A 19,701-nucleotide genomic window follows, 5' to 3' on the forward strand; every position below is an offset into this window, starting at 1 on the left:
AAGCAGTGGTATCAACGCAGAGTACTACAAGCTGATATGTTTAGTAGAAGACCCGGCAGTGCCGTACCCAGTGGTGGATATCCACCAGTAGCTGGCGGGTAAGTAGCAAATGGCGGCGAATTGTTAGGAAAAAATATATATTTTCCACGTATGGCTAATATGTACTTTGTCCATTATACAGTTATGACGCAGAGGATATGACAGACCAGATGCATATGGTCCTCCACGTGGTGGCGGACGGTAAGTTACACTTTATTAAGTTATCTCTTTCATATGTTTCATCAAAGCTGCGACTATGAAAGTAACACACTAAACACACGTTGATGTTGAAAGCGAAGGGAATCTATATGCGTATGCTTATTAAACTAAGCGTATCCACTCCTCTTTGCGTTACATATGCCTCTCTCGTTCTTATCTCGATTATGTGTAACACATGCAATTTCTATGCGAACCGACACAGGTTAAATATTTCTGTAAAAGTATAAGGTGTGACACTTGGCGCGACATTCGGACACATATACGGAAGTATACCTTTACCGTGTACGTGCTATTTTGCGTAAACAAATCATTGCATCCATCGGTACACGTGTACAAGAAGCCGACGTTTTTTATCTTATGAGTGTAAAAGAGAACAGAGGCTGAAAATTACCATCGCTGAAGGTTCTTTCAAATTTTAATGGCTGTTTATAATTAATATGCAACACACACACACTATACTATATATATTTATAATTTTTATGTATTTGTATAAAATTTTCTAAAACTTATTCTAATTATGATAATATGCTTTGATAAAAATATTTAAACCAAATATTGTGACAATTCTCGTAAAATGATAAAAGAAATTATCTGAAAAATAATATATGTGTATACTTGAGGAAAAAAACCGATCCTCGTGGATAGATTTTATAAAATTTCCTGCAAATTAAACTAATTTCTTACCATATATATTTTTAACATATGATCTATCAATATGGGAGAACTTGTTGCCACACATTTCATTTTACATATATACGTGATACATCGCCTCTCTTCTTTTACGTACTCCACGATGAAAGTTCTCGATCATAACGTATATCCAAGATGCGCCCCATGCGATCATCCTGCGGCAATTCCGGCAAAATGGCGAGACGCTATCGAAGAAAAGGCGGAAAATTGCTTTTCGGAAATACGAAAATATATTTTCCGGATGACTGATTTCTGTGACGTGTTCTCATAGCAGCGCGTAATGCATTTCGCGAAAATTCTTACGATCCGCGGAAGACGAAATCTTTCCGCAAGTTTTCTATCTCGCGTCGCGAATACAAACCGATCATCATGATATGACACTGCGCATCGCAAAACTTACAATCTGCGAAACTACAAATGCACATCCTTCGCATTTTACTTTCCTCTCCTTTTGCCATAATCTGAAACACTTTTCCTACAATTCAAATTGTTCTCCGAAAAACAACAAAGCGTTGCGTTGCGCTCATAATGAACCGACGATCGAACGTCCGACAAAAGTCTTTCGACGACTTGAAACTCTTCTGCTTTCTACATATAATATAAATCCAGTTTCCAAATGCATTTGCGACAATGCGGGGAGATGACCGATTGCGGCGTACTACCGATTGACTATCTTCTTACATGTATGGCAGTTAATCAGAACTGGGTATGAGCTGGTTTACTTTATTTCGCGATTAAATCGGAAATCTCTTTACAAATATATATTCTTCTATATTTAATTAAAACGATGATTAATCTCTTTACATTCTTTGTATATAATGTAATTTTATCGTATAATAATATATCGAATATTTGGCACATATTAATAATTTATATATATATATATATATTTATATATATTTAAAGAATTTATATTTGACAATCTATGAGTGAAGACTATGATTCGACTTTTAATTTCTTGTATAAAATATTATTTAAATAAATTTTATATAACAATACACAATATAAGTGTACAAATTCAATCGCAATAATAAATGACACGTAAACCGAAAGAAATATCTTATCCAGATCTGGTAGCTGTCAGATCTCTCGGCAAATGTGCGTTATATAGCGCTGCGACGTAGAGAAAAAAATTCCCACTATTTCCTTAATACCATATCAGAACCCACCTAACCGTCAGATATGCATTCGAATTCGCATCTGGATGCGTTCCGCGCTGATCGTGCATGTCGTCAGTGTTACATCTTATACTTTCTCCTTGCCCAGCAAGGCGATCACGTGAGATTAATTTTGCGATTTTTCATTTTCTGACCTTTTAGCTTCCCAGGTCCGGCAGACGCGATGCCACCGAGGTACTAAAAGTATACATACTAAAGCAAACAAACATGCTAGCGCATGCGAAAGGCGACCGTATAAAAAAAAAAAAAAAAAAAAAAAAAAAAAAAAAAAAAATCACCGCCTTTTAAGCAGCGATCATTCGCTTTATGGACTTGATTTATCTAGGAACTCTGCCGTCTGCGTCCGACATTGAGTCCATATGATTATAATGAAAAACTTATATTATAACTTATAATGTTTAATTCTATCATAAGATATGGTAAGGGTAATCCCCACTTATCAGTGGATGATATAAATTTGGTCGAAATTGAAAAATTCATTATTAATTAATAATAACAAAATTTATATATCTCTTACGTTAGTTTATTGTGTGTTTGAAAAGAATTTTCAGCATATTATTCATATAGATTTTTTTTTTTTTTTTTTTTTTTCCTTCCCTATTGTCTTTTTCTATGAATAAATCAAATCCAATGTGTTATTTAACACATGGGTTGAATATTTCCCTTAACTTAATTTTCTGAATGCCCGCATTGTAGCATAGATAATTTTACTACATTCAATAGCTTTAATTCTCTATAAAGGGTGACTTATACTATTGATAATGATGTTGTACAATCTTTTTTTAACACTTCAAAGAACTCAAATATAATATTTTAAATGTTCATTCATAAAGAGCAGAGAAACTTACATATATATATAATAACAGTTATCATACATTTAATGTATCTTTATATAAAAGAAATAAAGTGCAAATGAATGTAAGTAATCTTTATTTAAAATCTTTAATAATATAATATAATTTATCTTTTCTTTCAGTCGTTTTGTGCGTAATAATAAAACTTACTAAATTTAATTAGTTGTTAATTGTTAAAGTATGTAAAAAGTATAATTTTATCAATAACATCTATTTTCAATTCGTCGTGATTCATGAGAAAAAGTATTTGTCATTTGGCCTTTATTTTTCTTTGTTGTTGCATTTATTATTATTCATATAAATGTCAAAAATTTAATTCTCATAATATTATTCAAGAAGTTGATTTAGTTTGGAGAGAGATATCAAGTTACAGTCTCACATATCAAATAGAATAGCAGTTGTTCATCTGTGACATTATATCTACTTGCACCATTCGCAAAAGCGAAAGAAATCAATTAGTAATAATCAGCGCGCGTTCAACTATGTTACTCAATGTCAATTCTTAATTCGACGATGTTGTGCATTGTAATCTTAAATTATTTTTAGGATAGTTAATTTTATAATAATCTAATATAAAGTATATGTGAAGTTGAAAATTATATATTATTATATAAACGGCATCGTGTAACGATACAGTATATGATAATGTATGATAATGAGACAGTATGTAAAAATCTATATATCTAATAATAACATTCCAAAAGAAAAATTTTAAAAAAGAGACAAACTCTGTCATAGATATAGGAAGATAAAAAAAAAAAAAAAAAAAAAAACAACTCGATAACAATGCAAAACGTCAATCTCCAGCTGGTGCAGTTTACTTAGTTAGATACTACACTGCACTGAAACGCTGATTTGTGAACGCGTGCGGTGAACGCGTTGCCGTACACATTACCTTGGGGGCGGCTTGTTGACCTGCGATTATTGAAGAAACCGATTACGACGATTACTCGCTATGCGTGGCTACCCGTAGATGCGACCCGATCGGCGAATAAACCAACCTGCGATATATGGATAATGCGCCACAAATTGCGTTTGCGCTCAAAGCTGGCGTGCTTTGAATTTGACCAAGAAGAAGGTATGTTCAACGCGTGCGACCATTATAATACTTTATCTGTTGAGAAAATCTAAGCGCCCTCGGGGGGGGGGGGGAGGGGGGGGCTACTATATCAATATTCTATAAGTGCGAATGGAGAATGTTCGGTCGAACAAAAACGTCAAACTGTTAAACAAGTATGTCGATTACCGAAACGCGTATAAAGAAAGCGGCCGCTTTTTTGTAATCTCTTAAGTGTTATGCATTAAATGCGATAAAAATGCATCGATTCTAATTCCGTCTCTGCCACATAAAAACTCGCAAAATAGTTCTCTCTCATTAAAACTCAATAATTTCTGATTGTAGATACATATATAGAGATATTTATCCCAGTCTCATTAAGATAGTTATCAAGCTATTTGTCTGAATTATTTATCTAAATGTTTTACACTTTTATTTTCTTCTATTTAATCTTATCAGGATTTAATCACCTAATATAATAAATTTTCCGATGTATGTCTTAGATATTTTTACTTATTTTTTTTATATTTGCTCTTTCACAAATGATATTCTTGTAACGTATATACATATATTTTTACAATTTTATAAATTCTCAAACTCTCATTTTACAAAAAATCAATATCACTATATTGATTTAAACAATTGATTCTGTTTTACATAATCTAATATAAATTATATTAAATTATATTCTGATACGCGCGCGCTAAGAAAAGATTAAAAAAATCTAATAAACGTTTCAATCTTTTTAATCTTTAGTAGATGTGAAATAGATTAACTTTATACATAAAATAAAAATTCTTCTTTCATCTTGTGCAATATCAATTTTATTACATTTTCTATACTGATCTAATATTTATTATAAGTATTTTATGAGATGGAATTAGAACGCAAAAGGTAAACGAATGCGATGCGTGAAACAAAATGCATAGTGGTTTTTTTTTTTTTTTTTTTTCCTCCTCTCTCTCTCTCTCTCTCTCTCTAATATTATCGCCGCAATTTGCGAATTGTTCGTCTTAATATCCTACCGTCACCGAAACTTTCCATAGAATAAATTCTTGAAAATTCTGCTCAACACATCCTTTCGCGATTGATCCTAAGCGGCGCCATTGTAAGATACGCTGTTACATTTTTGGAACAGTTTATATTTTAATGTTGATAGAATGTCGCAGAAAAAAAATTTTCTGAAATATTGTCGACCTGTACAATGCTCCTATTATTAACTGTTCAATTGATATGCGTTACATCTCTCATCAGAATTTATATTTTTAACAAGTGCACTTTCTCATTTTACAATATATTTATCAATATAAAATACAAATTTTTATTTGACGTTATATTTATGATCCGTTTTACAAGTTCTAAAATATTAATTTTTAAAGTAAAGTAATATACGACAGTTATATCAATAATTGAAACATAATTTCTCTACGAATTATTGACTCGTATTAACTGGCGTTTATAGGGATAGATAAGTGATAAAAGCTAGTTTAAAATATGTTACATTAAGCCCATCATTAATGGGATATCTCATGTACATTCTACATAATAATTTTTTTAATAGATTACAAACGGGATGAGGAGGAGAGACCAATGGACATTGAGATGAACTCAATAGGAACTACTAATAACAGAAGCAAGCATTCAGCGAATTCGTTTACATATCCAAGGAAGGAGATTTATATGTGAAGAAAAAATGGATAATAGAGCCTGGCCACTTATGTAACGAGAAGTAAGAAAGTATACGCGCATACATGCAATGAAATATGGAATTATTATCAATTATATTCTTTTCATATACTATATAAGCATATATAAGCATTGTTACAATAACTGCTATTGATATTTAAATCCATATTAGAGAAAGAGATTATTTTTTAAGAGATGAGACTTTTTGATATGAATATACTTTTTTTTTTTTTTTTTTTTTTCCTAATCCCAAGAGTTCTTAAATATGATAAAATATGATAATATTTCTTGAGCGTATGCTCATATTAGCTTGTTAATTCAAAATATTCTTGCCGACAAGAATATTATTTTATTGACAGAATATTCTCGTTGCGGAGTATAATAAGACAAAAAAGAAAAATTAACGAGATATTGAAATTTGTATAATAATTTTTATTAAAATACAAAAAATACCTAAATAAACACGAATTATATATATATATATATATGTGTGTGTGTGTGTGTGTGTGTGTGTGTGTGTGTGTGTGTGTGTGTGTGTGTGTGTGTGTGTGTGTGTGTGTGTGTATGTATGTATGTATGTATGTATATAACTTATAGTTATATTAGAGTGTAATATTATCTCGCATAAAATTAGACTCTAAAATAGACAAGTGAAAAATGTCAACTAGAAACTTGTGTCTCTTACCGCAGCCATAATCCATTTAATAAAATGCAGCATAGTCTGATCACAAATTATGGCACTAAATAAAAAAGTAGTAATGTGAAAAGTTTCTCAATTTCAAGTTTCTGATTAAGAGTAATCGATTATTTCTTTAGTATATCTGTATTGAAATTTGTTTAAATATCATTCTACAATATTCTATGTGTTCAAGTTTAAATATGCAAACTTAGAATCCAACAGAATATTTCAAACAAATTATGGCTTTTATATAAAATGGATGTAACTGATATGATAATTCTGAATTTAATCACGATAGGCTGGGTTCAGGTCCGACACCACCTGCTAATCTGTACACGAGTGAGATTACCTCTGTAATTAATTTGCCAATATCTGATGAGTTTTCACATTCCGCATAAACTCGCACGATGTCTTCAGTTCCAGAAGGCCTGAAACCAAAAGTCATGATTTAGATTTTAGATCATTATAGTTATATGACGCCTCAATACAATTAAGTTTTTTTCGATTGTAATGATTTTTCTTTAAATAAATTTTTGGACGAATAATATATAGTGGCGATATTTTACAGATCTCAAAATAAGGCTTTGTATAATAGAAAAGTTATTGCATTTATACCTAACGAAAGATCGACCTCTTGAATATTTGGAGACGGTTTTATCAATCTCTTGTTGCAGACCAACGGGCGTCAAGCAATGTCTTTCCGCGTTTGTTGTTGTTATAATATTTCTATCTCTCACACTGACTTTAAGTTGCTTATTCGGTAAATCATTGTAACTCCTTTCCCAATCGACAATATCCCAGCCTTTGGAGTATAGTATAGTCTCGACTAACAGCATATCGCTCAACGCATCGCCGACCGTTTCATTTATCAAATCAATTATGTCTTTCAGCTTTGTTGTAGCCGTTCTTTGTACATTCGATAATTTTTCGTTCTTAGCATGATTCTTAATAACTTCTTTAGCAGTATCTTTGAAGATTACGGTTCCGTGCCCATTTGCTTCGAAATAGATTCCAATATCGAATTCCAGTGCTTTTTTGTGTAAATGCTTTACGCCGGTTGGCACGCACGCAACTGGTACTTCTAATACATTCGAAATGTAATCGGTTGAACCACCGTTGGCATATGCGGTTTGCACTAAGCCCAATTGTAAAGATAAACCGCTAGTTATTAATAGTTCCTTGAAATAAGCTGCCACTAGCGTCGCTATTCGATCTCCGTCCAAAAGATGAAATTCATTTTTCTCATCTACATAAAAATAGATTACTCTATCGGCATCCCCATCTATACTGACGCATCTGACATTTGTTTTAGAAGGGACATTTAAAGGCACGGTCTGTTGTACTTTGACATAATCTGCGCCGCACATATGATTCAAGCCTCCGCTTCCATCGTTAAATAGATTAATATCCAGCGCACCCTCCAAGTACCTTTGAAATTCTTTCGCTGCAATAGCACCGACACCATTTGCAGCATCTAGTTGTAATACACTTTCGTATTTTTTATTATTTTTCTTAATACCTCTTATGCTTTTGAATACTGTTGCGAGTTTTGAATAATATCCTTGTAGCGTGGGATCGCCATAAGCGCCGTTAGTGTTTGTGCATACTACGATATAATGTAGTTGCGGAGTTGTGACTAATCCTAAATCTGTAATATTACCATTCAAAGCTTCGATTCCTGCTATTGCAGCATTTAATAAGATAGGACTGCTTTTACGAGTATCCTTTCCTGTTATCACCGTGGCTGGTGCTGATAAGTCTATGTTTTCTTCTGTAGATATATGTATTAATGTTGATATCAAATCACTATCTTGTATATTAGCTAAATTTGTCGCTATAATTTCCCAAGAGGCTTCAAGCATCTCACCAGCAGGATCAATGAGTTTGATACCATTATCAGGCTCCAAGTTATGACTTGCTGTAATCATTAAACCTATGGCGGCTGTAAAAAGTTTAATTATTGAAGAAAATATAAACTCACAAAAATATTTCAAGCTTTAATTTTACACCGCCATCACCTCTTTTTGCTTTTGATCTTAAAACCGCTAGAAGACCCATTCTATATAAAACGTGTTCCAGAATATCTGATCTAAAATTAATACACACACACATTTTAGAATAGAAGTTTAAATAAGATTAATATATGTCCACTGTATATTATATCACCAAAAAAATTATTTTTATGTAATATTTTCAGCTAAAAGAATCAATCAACAGGTGTCAATGAGAGAAATAACATGAATTTATCTTACCTTGTTCTAAAGCCAGCTGTTCCATATTCAATTCTTTTATCACATTTCCGATTGTATTCGATATTCACGATATTTTGAAAATAATTGGATTCCATAATTTATTTCAATAATATATGCTTCAATTCGTTTCGATTCGTATCAATTGACGTAATACCGATAGCACATTGCTAGAGTACTACGTGGGTACGCTTACCATATGGTCGGTATAGTATAGATATCTACTGTCTGACATCTGGCGTGTGCTTGGATTAACACAGTCATCAATGTACGAATATCTAGATACGAGATACGACATGCATTTTAGTTTAGTTTAGATACGTCTCGGCTAAACCCAGAATCTGATTGGTCAACGATGCTAGTTACCCTAGATAAAAGAGTATATATGTGCTTTTGTTGTGCTTAGCCAAATCAATCAAATCGTAAACCGAAGAAAGCATAAGAATTTTGCTTTATTCTTATTTAATGCATATAATGCAAGATGCGTTGCGTTGAGAAATTTCAGTTCTCTCAGTGAAATCTAAGTAGACGCAGTTTATTCTAAATGGTTTTTTTTTGTTTTTTTTTTTTTTTTTTTTAATCATGTTGCTAATTAATCATATTGCTAATTATTCAAATTGATTTTTGAAATCAATAAATTGATTATATCACATGTGCATCAATTTATTTCTTCCAACCTATATTATACGTAAGCGTCGATCGTTTTTTCAATAATATATATGCCAACTTGCTATTCTTAATCTCATTGAATAAATAATCGTTAAACATTTGCTCTCTTTCTAGGTCTACTTACCAATTTACTTTTTTATATATAATGGATGGTACAAATTTATTTAATATATTTCTTCAAACACACAGGCCACAACTTCAATCTTACGGTGTTCCACAATTATTGTGGGAAAGTCTGTACAAGAAGTTGAAGAATCAAATTTTTGATGGTGGTCTCGTCTTCCAATTGGCAAAGATAGAATATAAGAATGAAGAAAGACACGCTACAGAGCCAATTTGGAAACTAATTGTATCAGCGGAAAATGGCATTTCCGTTCAAGATCCGAATAACATTTATTTGGTTGATCATGCATGGACCTATGATATTGGTAATGCTCGAGAAAATTTAATCCAAGTACCCAATCTGCTTGATCGTATGTGCTTATTGATGGGCGTAGATATTGAGATCGAAGAACAGGAAAAAATTGAAAATGTTATGAGGGAAATGTGGCGATACAATCAGTCATATTCGGTAAATTATGGAGCGATAGAGGACAGAATGCCAATATGGTATGTTATGGATGAAGTTGGATCGGCGATAAATCATAGCGGTGAACCAAATTTTAGAGCAGTGCCCTTTCTGCATATGCCAGAAGGCGTAATTTATACACTCCTGTTTCCTATAAAAGATATTGATGCAGGTGATGAAATTACAAGAGATTTCGTAGAAGGTCAGACAGATGATCCTCAAAAGAGACGCGTATTATTATTGCCTTGGATCGACAGTACCTTCGAGGATGAGAATTTTGAACAGATCGAGCCGGACGTAGATTATTTTTCAATGGGTCATGTTCATGAAAGCTTGCCAGAAATAACAGATGTTGTACTAAAGGCGAATACTAGTAAAAAATTGAAAGTTTTTTCACATTATGATAATGTTATTAATTATTTGACAGATCCAGCATTTGAAATTACCGATAATCAAGAAGAAGCGGACATATTGTGGCTTATATCTCACTACAAAACATATAAAGAATTGAGCCTTTCGTCGCCTCACGTTTTTATAAACCAATTTCCATATGAGAATGTTTTGACAATAAAGGATCTCTTGTCGATTGTATGTAGAAGAAAAGCGATAAATAAATTGTACGATCCGGATACTCTCGAAACTTATCCAGCATGGTTACCGACAACATATAACTTGAATACGGAATTGGTGCAGTTTGTCGCTTACTTTACACAACGAGCGGACAAGAATTTGGACAATCATTGGATTTGCAAACCATGGAATCTGGCCAGAGGCTTGGACACCCACATTACGAATAATCCCTATCACATTCTGAGATTGCCTTGCACAGGGCCTAAAATCGCGCAGAAATACATCGCGCGACCGGTCTTATATAACAGGTCGGCGGATATCAATCGAGTGAAATTTGACATAAGATATGTTGTATTGCTCAAATCGGTAAAACCATTGCGAGCGTACGCTTACGCGAACTTTTTCCTGCGTTTCGCAAATATACCGTTCGCGTTGAACAATTTTGATGTATACGAGCAACATTTCACCGTTATGAATTATATCGAGGAAGATGCGCCGCTCTTTCACTTAAAATGCGCCGATTTCATCGTGGAATGGGAAAAACGGTATTCCGACTATCCATGGAAAACCTATGTCGAGCCAAAGATCCTTTCCGTTTTACGACAGGTTTTCGAAGCCGCAATCGCGCAACCGCCGCCGAAAGGAATCGCTGAAAGTCCGCAAAGCAGAGCCGTGTATGCCGCCGACTTGATGCTGGAATGGAGGGACTCCGAGATGCAACCCAAGTTGTTGGAAATAAATTTTACGCCCGATTGTCAACGAGCGTGCGAATATTATCCGGATTTCTATAATGATATCTTTAAATGCCTCTTCTTGGATATTGAAAATCCAGAAATCTTTCATATATTAGATTGATCCGAATGTGATAGGATCGTTTGGCTTTATTGAAAGAAAAAAAAAAAATATATATATATATATATATGTCGAGTATTTCTTAATTATAAATGTTGTATGACTGTGTTAACTCTTTCTTTCTCTCTCTATCATCCTTTTTATAATAGCTATAATCGAAGATAGCTATATTATTCAAAACGTGTCATTTAATATTTTATATTTGATGCGAACAATGTTCGCTCCGTCCGACTCTTGTCTCTCGGGAACATATTCTCGGATGACTCGAACTCATTAACGATAATATATTATGCTGAGAAATATTTTGTAATATAAATTTAGACTTGAAATATTTTTTCTGTATCTTGCATTTCAAATTTCAATTTCGACGATTGATTGCCGTGTCAACATCACATATATATAAAGTCTACTAGTTTATTTAAAAAAAATATTATATTTTATTTTAGTTTGATCAAAGAAACTAATGTGTTTATGTATAAATTGATTTAACATTTTACGCCAAATTTTTATTTTCCGAGACATTTCTTTTTTGAAATTTTGGTTTCTTTAATTGCGCGTTTATTAATAAATAATATATATATATTATTATTATGATATTTTAATGATATTTATGAAATGCATTACGAAATTAATTACATTTCCAGGCAATTTTTGATGATTTTGTCTTCTCATCTTAATCATATATTAAGATTAACTAGCGCGCGTAAGATTTATATAAAAAAATTCTAATCTCTGAAATGTATAATTTTTCAAGGTAAGGCGCGCTCGTGAGAATGAACGGGGAATTGATAAAAATGTTTCGACGGACGTGAATATATCGATGGGCGTAACAATCGCATTTACAATATATCGGGAGCAACTTCTCGTTTTCTCGTTTCTCCGCGGTTGCGAGCATGAAAACATATATCCACGGAAAAAACAAAGTTTTAATGATAAATCTTGATCTCTTACATCTGTACAATAATCTTAACAATAATTATACAATATGAGAATCGTTTGCGCTGCATTAAATTGTAAATATTCCTCGGAAAATGAAGATTCGTCAAATGTCATTTTCATTAATTTTCCTAATGATGACACGTAAGTCATTTTGATAAGATATAGGTTAATGTATCTTAATTCTTAATGTTCACATAGGATGAACGGTACTTTGTTGATAGTTGGTTGGAAAATTAATTTATCGTTATTTTCATATTATCGACAATTATCTATATAATTACCATACCATTATCACTTTCAACGTTTGTATTGAAAGTTTTAAAATAATTTTTATAGAGCCAAAGTATGGGCGGAATGTTGCGGTCGATCGGATTTAGCCACAAAATCGAATGCAGAATTACATTTAAATTATTACATTTGTTCCCATCATATTCATCAAGATCATCGCTGTTACATAAGCAAAACTGTGCCTATTTTCATAGAAAAGAAAGAAGGTACCATTCCTGCTTTGTTTAGGACCAACTCAAGTATCGATAATGAGGACTCGATAAATATATTTGATAAATCGCAGCATCTCCAAGAGGTAGATGATAATATGCTTCTGACATATTGCGATATGAATGTCGGAACAGATGAATATCATCGTGATATCGCTATCAGATTTACCAATTTATGCCGAATCTGTGGTGAATCTGCTTTGGATGGGATAGATATCTTTGCGGCCAAGGGTATAGAGTTTAAATTAAGAGAGAAAATAAATTTGCATATGCCTATTTCAATCGATACGCAAGACTCAATGCCGCACAAAATATGCATTGATTGTTACAACAAACTGGAAATTGTGCACTCTTTAGCTGTTTCGTGTTTACGTACCGATTTGCGGATTAAAAGATTTCTAAATATTGAAGGACAAGTAAGAAAAAAATATCAATTCTTATCGCAATTATAAATATAACAATTAGATATTTTTACTTATGTATGAAAAAAATATTTTTTAAATATTTATTAATTTATTACGTTATTGTATAATCTATTGTTATGATATTTGTGATATTTTGCAGTCGGAATATGAAAATAAGTACAATACATTAATTGAGGAATGCTCATTAGAGACGGCTCAAGAGATGTGCGCAGATGAGAGTGCGCATACTTATTCATTTCTTACAAATAAGATAGTAAATTCTTCAGAAACAAGTTTGAGAGAATTAGAAAATGATGCACGTTCTGAAATACAGAATTATAACTTTCGTAGCATTGCAAAGAGCATTGCGCCATCAGGATTAAATACTCTGATACAAACCTGTACAGACGTTAACAGCAAAGCTAATAAGATTATCGTAGATGAAATATCACAAATTCGACAAGATAAAACTCAGAATGGAAATCGTAGCATTTTTTGCTTGCGGTGCCAAACTTTATGCGACACGCAGGAAATATTTGAGAGTCACAAAATATTTTGTAGCAAAAAAGAGGATATTCCTAAACATATAACTATAGATAGAATTGCAGAAAATGAAAATGAAAAATATAGGAATGAGCGGGTTAGCTTTAAAATAAAAAATTCTCAGACATTCGATAAAGAATTCGATAAAGAAGGCAAACAAATTACTGATAAGACTAAAATATATGAGTCAATTTATTGTATCGTTTGCAATAAAGCATTTAAATGTCAGCAGGATTACGACAATCACAAGTATCTTCATGAAAATCTTATCACTGAAATGAATAAAAGGTGCGGTCATTGTAAAGAATTTTATCATAATAGAAAAGACTTGTTAAATCATATTATGGAATCGCATGAGGGGCGATTATTATTTCAGTGTTCTACATGCGATAAGATGTACGAAAAATGGCCTAGCTTAGACATTCACGAAGCTACTCACAGAATAGATAAGCCGTATCTTTGCGATCTGTGTGGAAAAGGTTTTAAGCATTCCAATAATTTGAGAGGTCATAAAAGAATTCATTTGGATGAATCTATAAAGAAAAGACACATGTGTGAGGCCTGTGGTAAAGCATTCAGATCACGGTAATAATTGCGAAAAGTTGTTTTCAAAATTAAAATAATTTTTAACTTTACAAACTTAGTTTCTATAGATTCTATAAATTGTATTTCTTGTTTTATTTCGTGTCTCTACAGATTTCATTTGCGAGAACATATGAATCAACACGATGACAACAGGCCCTATTCTTGTGAACAGTGCGGGAAAGCCTTCTACAAAAGAATTCAATTACGCCAGCACAAATTATCGCATGGATCCAATAAGCATGTATGTCCTATTTGTGATGCGACATTTAATCGCAGAGGAAACATGAATACGCATATGAAACGACATAATGCGATTGGAGCTTATACGTGTAGTGTAAGTACATTAGGTAGTAAAGCTTGTAAAAATTGTGTAATTTATCAAATTTCTTATCTTTGTATATACCGGTATTAGCCTGGTATATATTCTCATTTGAAAACTGATTGAAAACGATATGACAAGAGAAGTTAACTGATTTATAGGTCTGCACCTGCAAGTGCAAGTCTATGAGCGAATTGAAGATACATAGGAGAAAACATACCGAGGAAGAAATAGTAGATAGCATCAAAAAGAAATGTAATGACAAGGAGATATGGCGGTGTAATATTTGCAACAAGGTATTCCCAAAGCGCGCTATTTTGATAAATCACGAACGCGTACACGGAAACGATAAATTATACGGGTGCGACGAATGCGGTAAAAAATTAGCGAGTAAAGGCTCATTGATGTATCACAAGAAATCGATGCATCTGAGAGAGAGACCGCACATGTGTCACTATTGCGGAAATTCGTTTGTTTCGAAAGAGGCGCGACTGATCCACGAAAGGATACACACAGGAGAACGTCCATATGTCTGCGGCATGTGCAATATGCGATATAGATGTTCCAGTAATCTCAGCCAGCATATGAAGATCCACACAGGTCTCAAGCCGCACAAGTGCCATTATTGTAACAAAGGTTTTACGCGCAAAGGTGCGCTAATTGTCCACGAGAGGATCCACACAGGCGTTAAACCGTATCCTTGCGAGACTTGCGGCAAAAGCTTTTCGCAAAAGAATGATATGTTGAAGCACGCCAAGACGCACAATGGCAAATTAATGCAGTGTAGCCAATGCAACGAGATGTTTAAACGGAAAAAAGATATGGTTAAGCATATCGCAGTGCATAAACAAGATATTTCGGTGATTTCAAACAATGTCAATTCGCCGCCGTCATACGTTCCTCGAACTTGTGCCGGTACAATTGCCTCTTCGGACAGAGAAAGAGAAATTGAATAATTTCAATTTTCTAATATAAAATGATATTTTTGACTGATGGTGTTTGTTTGTTGGTTTTCGGTTGGTATCGGAATTGAAAAGCTATTGCCGATATCCAAAGATGAGGAGAATCTACGCCTCGAAAGTATCAGCTATGGAATGTGTTTATATACATATACATATACATATACATATATATGTATATGTATATATATATATATATATATATATTTTTTTTTCTTTCAACATATTGTAAGTATAATAAAAATAAAATTAAAATTCTTCACTTTTCCCGATCTGCATAATTTCTATCTAAAATTTGGTGATGTAGATAATTTTCGAAATTCTTATTCAAAGATTGCAGATCGGATTATAATATTTCACAGTAGCAATCACAAGACACATATGTATGGATATAATTAGTATCATTTGCATAAATGCAACTATATATTCATCTAAATATAATAGATCATGTAATTTATTTTATTATACAATTATCTTCTCTATAACCGAGGTAAGAAAAAACATGTATATTATGTCAAATATATTTTTTCAGAGATTATCCGAGGAGGCTGCACGTCCTTGTCCACGTTTCGAGAAAAAAATCACTATATTTGATAATCTGAAATTTTCGCAAAAAATCATAATTTACTAATGAGTTTCGTCGATTTATCCACAATGTTTTTCAAGAAAGAATGAAGATCTTGTAAATCAATGTCTTTAGTCTAGCTGAAACGTGTAAGTATTTGAATATTCATATCATTTATATATATATATATATGTTATTAGGTTTCCTGTATTGCTATATTAATGTGATATAAAACAGCGAGTATATTACATATAAAATTAATTTCCATGTATTGTATAATTCCTTGCGATGTATCGATATTATATAATAATCACTTATTTTGAGGGATAAACTTATGAGATTATAATAGTAACTAACAATAAGCTACTAATTGGGAACTGAAAGATGAAAATTAGGTGCAATAAAAGTCATTGTTATATATAGAATAATATTCTTTATTGTTTTTGATAGTTCTTGTCGTTTTTCATATCGCACGTGCGCTGCAGTTTCTTTTTATTCAACTTTTGTCATTCAATATCCAGTTAAACGATTCTCCATTTTGACTGTCAGTTCTGCTGCTGCTGCTGCTGCTGCTGCTGCTGCTGTTGCTGCTGCTGTTGCTGCTGCTGTTGCTGCTGCTGTTGCTGCTAATATATTTTGGTAGAATAATACGCGATACATAACTCCACGATTTTTTAGAACAAAGAGAAACGAAAAGAAATAACGACACGCCCGATCACTCGCGAACACACGTATGCCGTATTATTCGTCGACCGCATATAGGACTAGAGTAATTGCGATTTCCCACATATAACACGTTCTCCCTCTCCCACATTTGCCGATTAATTTTTCTCAATTCCTAAATGATCAAAGAGCACAACGTGCTTTTATACGCAAGTACAAACGTCGTGGATCCGATCGAGTCGCACGCGTCTTGTTTGTTTGAACAGCGGATAACTGTCGGCGGTGTCATCGCTCAAAACTCGTCACGCGCTCGTTAACAATTATTTGTATCATTTTTTACTTTCCTTTTTTTAACGCAGCGATCTCGCAACGCCACGCTCCTTACATACGTTACGATCGAGTGATCGGCGCGTGGTCGTCGACGATACGACAATTACGCATCTCTCAGAGTGTAATAATCTCCGCGAGCTCCGTTAAAACGCGCGCACCCGGCGCGCACGTTGCGAGTGCACGGCGTCAGGATCGCGTAACAAGGCGGACGATGACTCGAAGAGAATTTTCATTCGAGAGCGCGCGATAATTTTCAGCGAGGTCTCCGATTGCTCGATTGCGTTCGCGGATTCGTTGGCGCGAGCTTGGCAAAGCCGGACAAAAGCCGACACTAAAGGACAATCAGCGCTGGAGAGATCGCTCTCGAGCCTTCGTCGAGATCGACAACGAACAGATATCATGCTTGCGGAAAATTCGCTATGCGAACTGAATGACCTGAAAGTGCCGTGCGTTTGCCTGACGATATCACCTCAATGCGGCCGTCTCTTTTTTTATCCCATATTTTTTTCTTTCTCGTCTCTTTCAAATTAATTAACTCTCTCTCTCTCTCTCTCTCTCTCTCTCTCTCTCTCTCTCTCTCTCTCTCTCTCTCTCTCTCTCTCTCTCTCTCTCTCTCTGTAACTGTCATTCTTCGCGCTACTATTTACAATATACAACGTCGTGCATCCTTCCTGCCCTAATTTTTTACGACGGCGCAAGGATCGGCATATGCCCGATTACTTCCCCATTCGACGATTTCTCGTTCCTTTCGCCCGGAATTTTTATTCTTCGTTCACGATTTTCTCATGGTAAAGGAAGGAGGTCGAAGAAGAGACGAAATTGGACAAGTTCGTAATGATGGCGGCCCAGAACTTAACGCGCGCGCGCGTAATAAATAATTAAATTTCAATCAAACAATATAATACAAATGGAATAATACAAATAACTGTGTATAGTTTTGAGCATAAGCCCAATATTGAAATACGGATAAATTACGGACTCGACGTGAGTTATTTATGTTGAGAGAAAATCGCGACGACCCTATAACGCTTTTAAATCTTGGATCATATAGGGGAGTTTGTAAATGTCTATCGGGAAAAATAGTTTCAGGAAAACTGGGCAGGAGAACAAGAGAGAGTCCGTCCCATCGTGTCGACAAATACTATCGAATAGTAATCATGCGCGCAAATAAAAACGAATCTCGTCCGAATATCGCCGCGACGATGAGGAAGAATCGATCGCGCGAACCCGTCGCCGTCTTGTATTATTTATCAAGATAAATATATACATACATATGTATATATTATAATAATAATAATAATAATAATAATAATAATAATAATAATAATAATAATCTTATACACATATACGCACACGTTGTATACGTGTACATATACACTTTTCTTTATAATATATATCTTATTTATATATATATATATATATTTTCTCAATATTAGACTTATTATATCCTCTTTTCATTTTTCACTTAAAACGTATCTCGCATTATTTATACTATTTACAAACGCCTCCATCCGTTGTCCCATTAGAAAAGAAAGAAAAAATAATAATAAAATGAGATGATAATCGTCGTGTTAGAGTGTGTCGTACATCATATTGGCACGTCAATGTGCCAAAGACTCGCGCGCGATCTTGTCGTTGGATCTTTCGACAGCCGCAACTTTCTCTTTCGATGGTTTTTAGAGGCACTTTACGAAACGCGCGTGTGTCCGATGGTCCGAGCAATGCGTCCGCGTGATCGCAAAGAATTTCAACGTATCGGATGCCGGCAGCGCTCGTTCGCATTTATCCTTGTTAAGGTAGCCAAGAGTATCCCGTGGATACTGTGACAGTTGCTAATATTTCTTTCAGATTCATATCTGTGAAGAAGGGTCTCGTAGACACACTGGCGGATTTAGCCTTCCTCTAAGGAGGAAGAATCACACAACTTCTTATACCATATTACAGATAGAATAATCATAGACTAACTGAGGATATAATACCGATAAATGCATTTGTTTCTTTTATATTAAGACTTTTTCTATATATATATATATATATCGAAATTTCACTATTTTAATCTTTAACTCTTTTTAAACCCGCCTACAGTTGTAGATTATCCTCGTGTAGAGACTATTGATCGCGCCACGTCAACGAAGACAATGGCTGCAGTAACACAGTTGAACAGCAATCGAATCCGATTCATTGAACCTACGTATGTAGCAATCGATTGCGATTGCTATCCAATTGTTGTTTACGTATAGATTCACGATTGACATTATCGCGAGACGCTGCTAGCACGAGACGCATCGGCCTTCGTAACCCCTTCGGTGCACAATAGAATTTCTTTAAAAAAAAAGAATACGCAGCTTTGAGATCATTGGGCTTCTCTGTATCCGAATACAGAGACGAGAGACATATACAAGTTATCTTTTTCAATACATATCCGATCGCTATGCCCAATCGAAGCGGCGAAGGGGGTTAATTTACAGAAATGTATGCGGCTTGAAACACACACGCGATTGTACGACACGGTGCTAATACCGTTTCCAATAGCTTTGCTTGGTATCGACATTATGGAAGAACAACGCGGCTGCTCCACCGAAAAACG

At 34.0% G+C, this 19,701-nt stretch overlaps 3 protein-coding genes and 1 long non-coding RNA gene across 6 annotated transcripts; 3 read left to right on the forward strand and 1 right to left on the reverse strand.

The window, feature by feature from the left end:
• The first annotated feature begins 193 nt into the window (after window positions 1-193).
• Window positions 194-5,956, forward strand: LOC138943114 (uncharacterized). The gene is made up of 3 exons (XR_011448410.1): window positions 194-240; window positions 2,268-4,058; window positions 5,599-5,956. It is a non-coding gene; the product is annotated as an uncharacterized lncRNA (long non-coding RNA).
• A 336-nt stretch (window positions 5,957-6,292) lies between these two features.
• Window positions 6,293-8,929, reverse strand: Nst (phosphoglucomutase 3-like protein nst). Its single transcript, XM_070313645.1, has 4 exons — window positions 8,655-8,929; window positions 8,421-8,491; window positions 7,018-8,344; window positions 6,293-6,830 (listed from the first exon to the last, which is right to left on the reverse strand). The coding sequence occupies exons 1-4, from the start codon at window positions 8,747-8,749 to the stop codon at window positions 6,692-6,694; spliced, it is 1,632 nt and encodes a 543-aa protein (XP_070169746.1). The 5' UTR covers window positions 8,750-8,929; the 3' UTR covers window positions 6,293-6,691.
• On the forward strand, window positions 8,601-11,438 carry Ttll12 (Tubulin tyrosine ligase-like 12). 2 transcript variants are annotated; one of them, XM_070313644.1, is made up of 3 exons: window positions 8,601-9,339; window positions 9,435-9,748; window positions 9,818-11,438. In XM_070313644.1, the coding sequence occupies exons 2-3, from the start codon at window positions 9,466-9,468 to the stop codon at window positions 11,311-11,313; spliced, it is 1,779 nt and encodes a 592-aa protein (XP_070169745.1). In that variant the 5' UTR covers window positions 8,601-9,339; window positions 9,435-9,465; the 3' UTR covers window positions 11,314-11,438. The 2 variants fall into 2 exon arrangements, with proteins under 2 accessions (XP_070169745.1, XP_070169744.1); XM_070313643.1 differs by having other exon boundaries at window positions 8,603-9,339; window positions 9,435-11,437.
• Window positions 11,439-12,193: 755 nt separating this feature from the next.
• Window positions 12,194-16,474, forward strand: LOC138943202 (zinc finger protein 429). Of its 2 annotated transcripts, XM_070313795.1 has the most exons (7): window positions 12,194-12,390; window positions 12,586-13,162; window positions 13,311-14,278; window positions 14,390-14,612; window positions 14,759-15,784; window positions 15,890-16,005; window positions 16,089-16,474. In XM_070313795.1, the coding sequence occupies exons 1-5, from the start codon at window positions 12,296-12,298 to the stop codon at window positions 15,551-15,553; spliced, it is 2,658 nt and encodes an 885-aa protein (XP_070169896.1). In that variant the 5' UTR covers window positions 12,194-12,295; the 3' UTR covers window positions 15,554-15,784; window positions 15,890-16,005; window positions 16,089-16,474. The 2 variants fall into 2 exon arrangements, with proteins under 2 accessions (XP_070169896.1, XP_070169897.1); XM_070313796.1 differs by lacking the exon at window positions 15,890-16,005 and having other exon boundaries at window positions 16,089-16,473.
• Window positions 16,475-19,701: the final 3,227 nt, after the last annotated feature.

The sequence above is a fragment of the Polyergus mexicanus genome, unplaced genomic scaffold (assembly GCF_030449975.1).
Source record: "Polyergus mexicanus isolate NDT 795.1 unplaced genomic scaffold, iyPolMexi1.0 SCAF_25, whole genome shotgun sequence".
NCBI classification, from domain to species: Eukaryota; Metazoa; Arthropoda; class Insecta; order Hymenoptera; family Formicidae; genus Polyergus; species Polyergus mexicanus.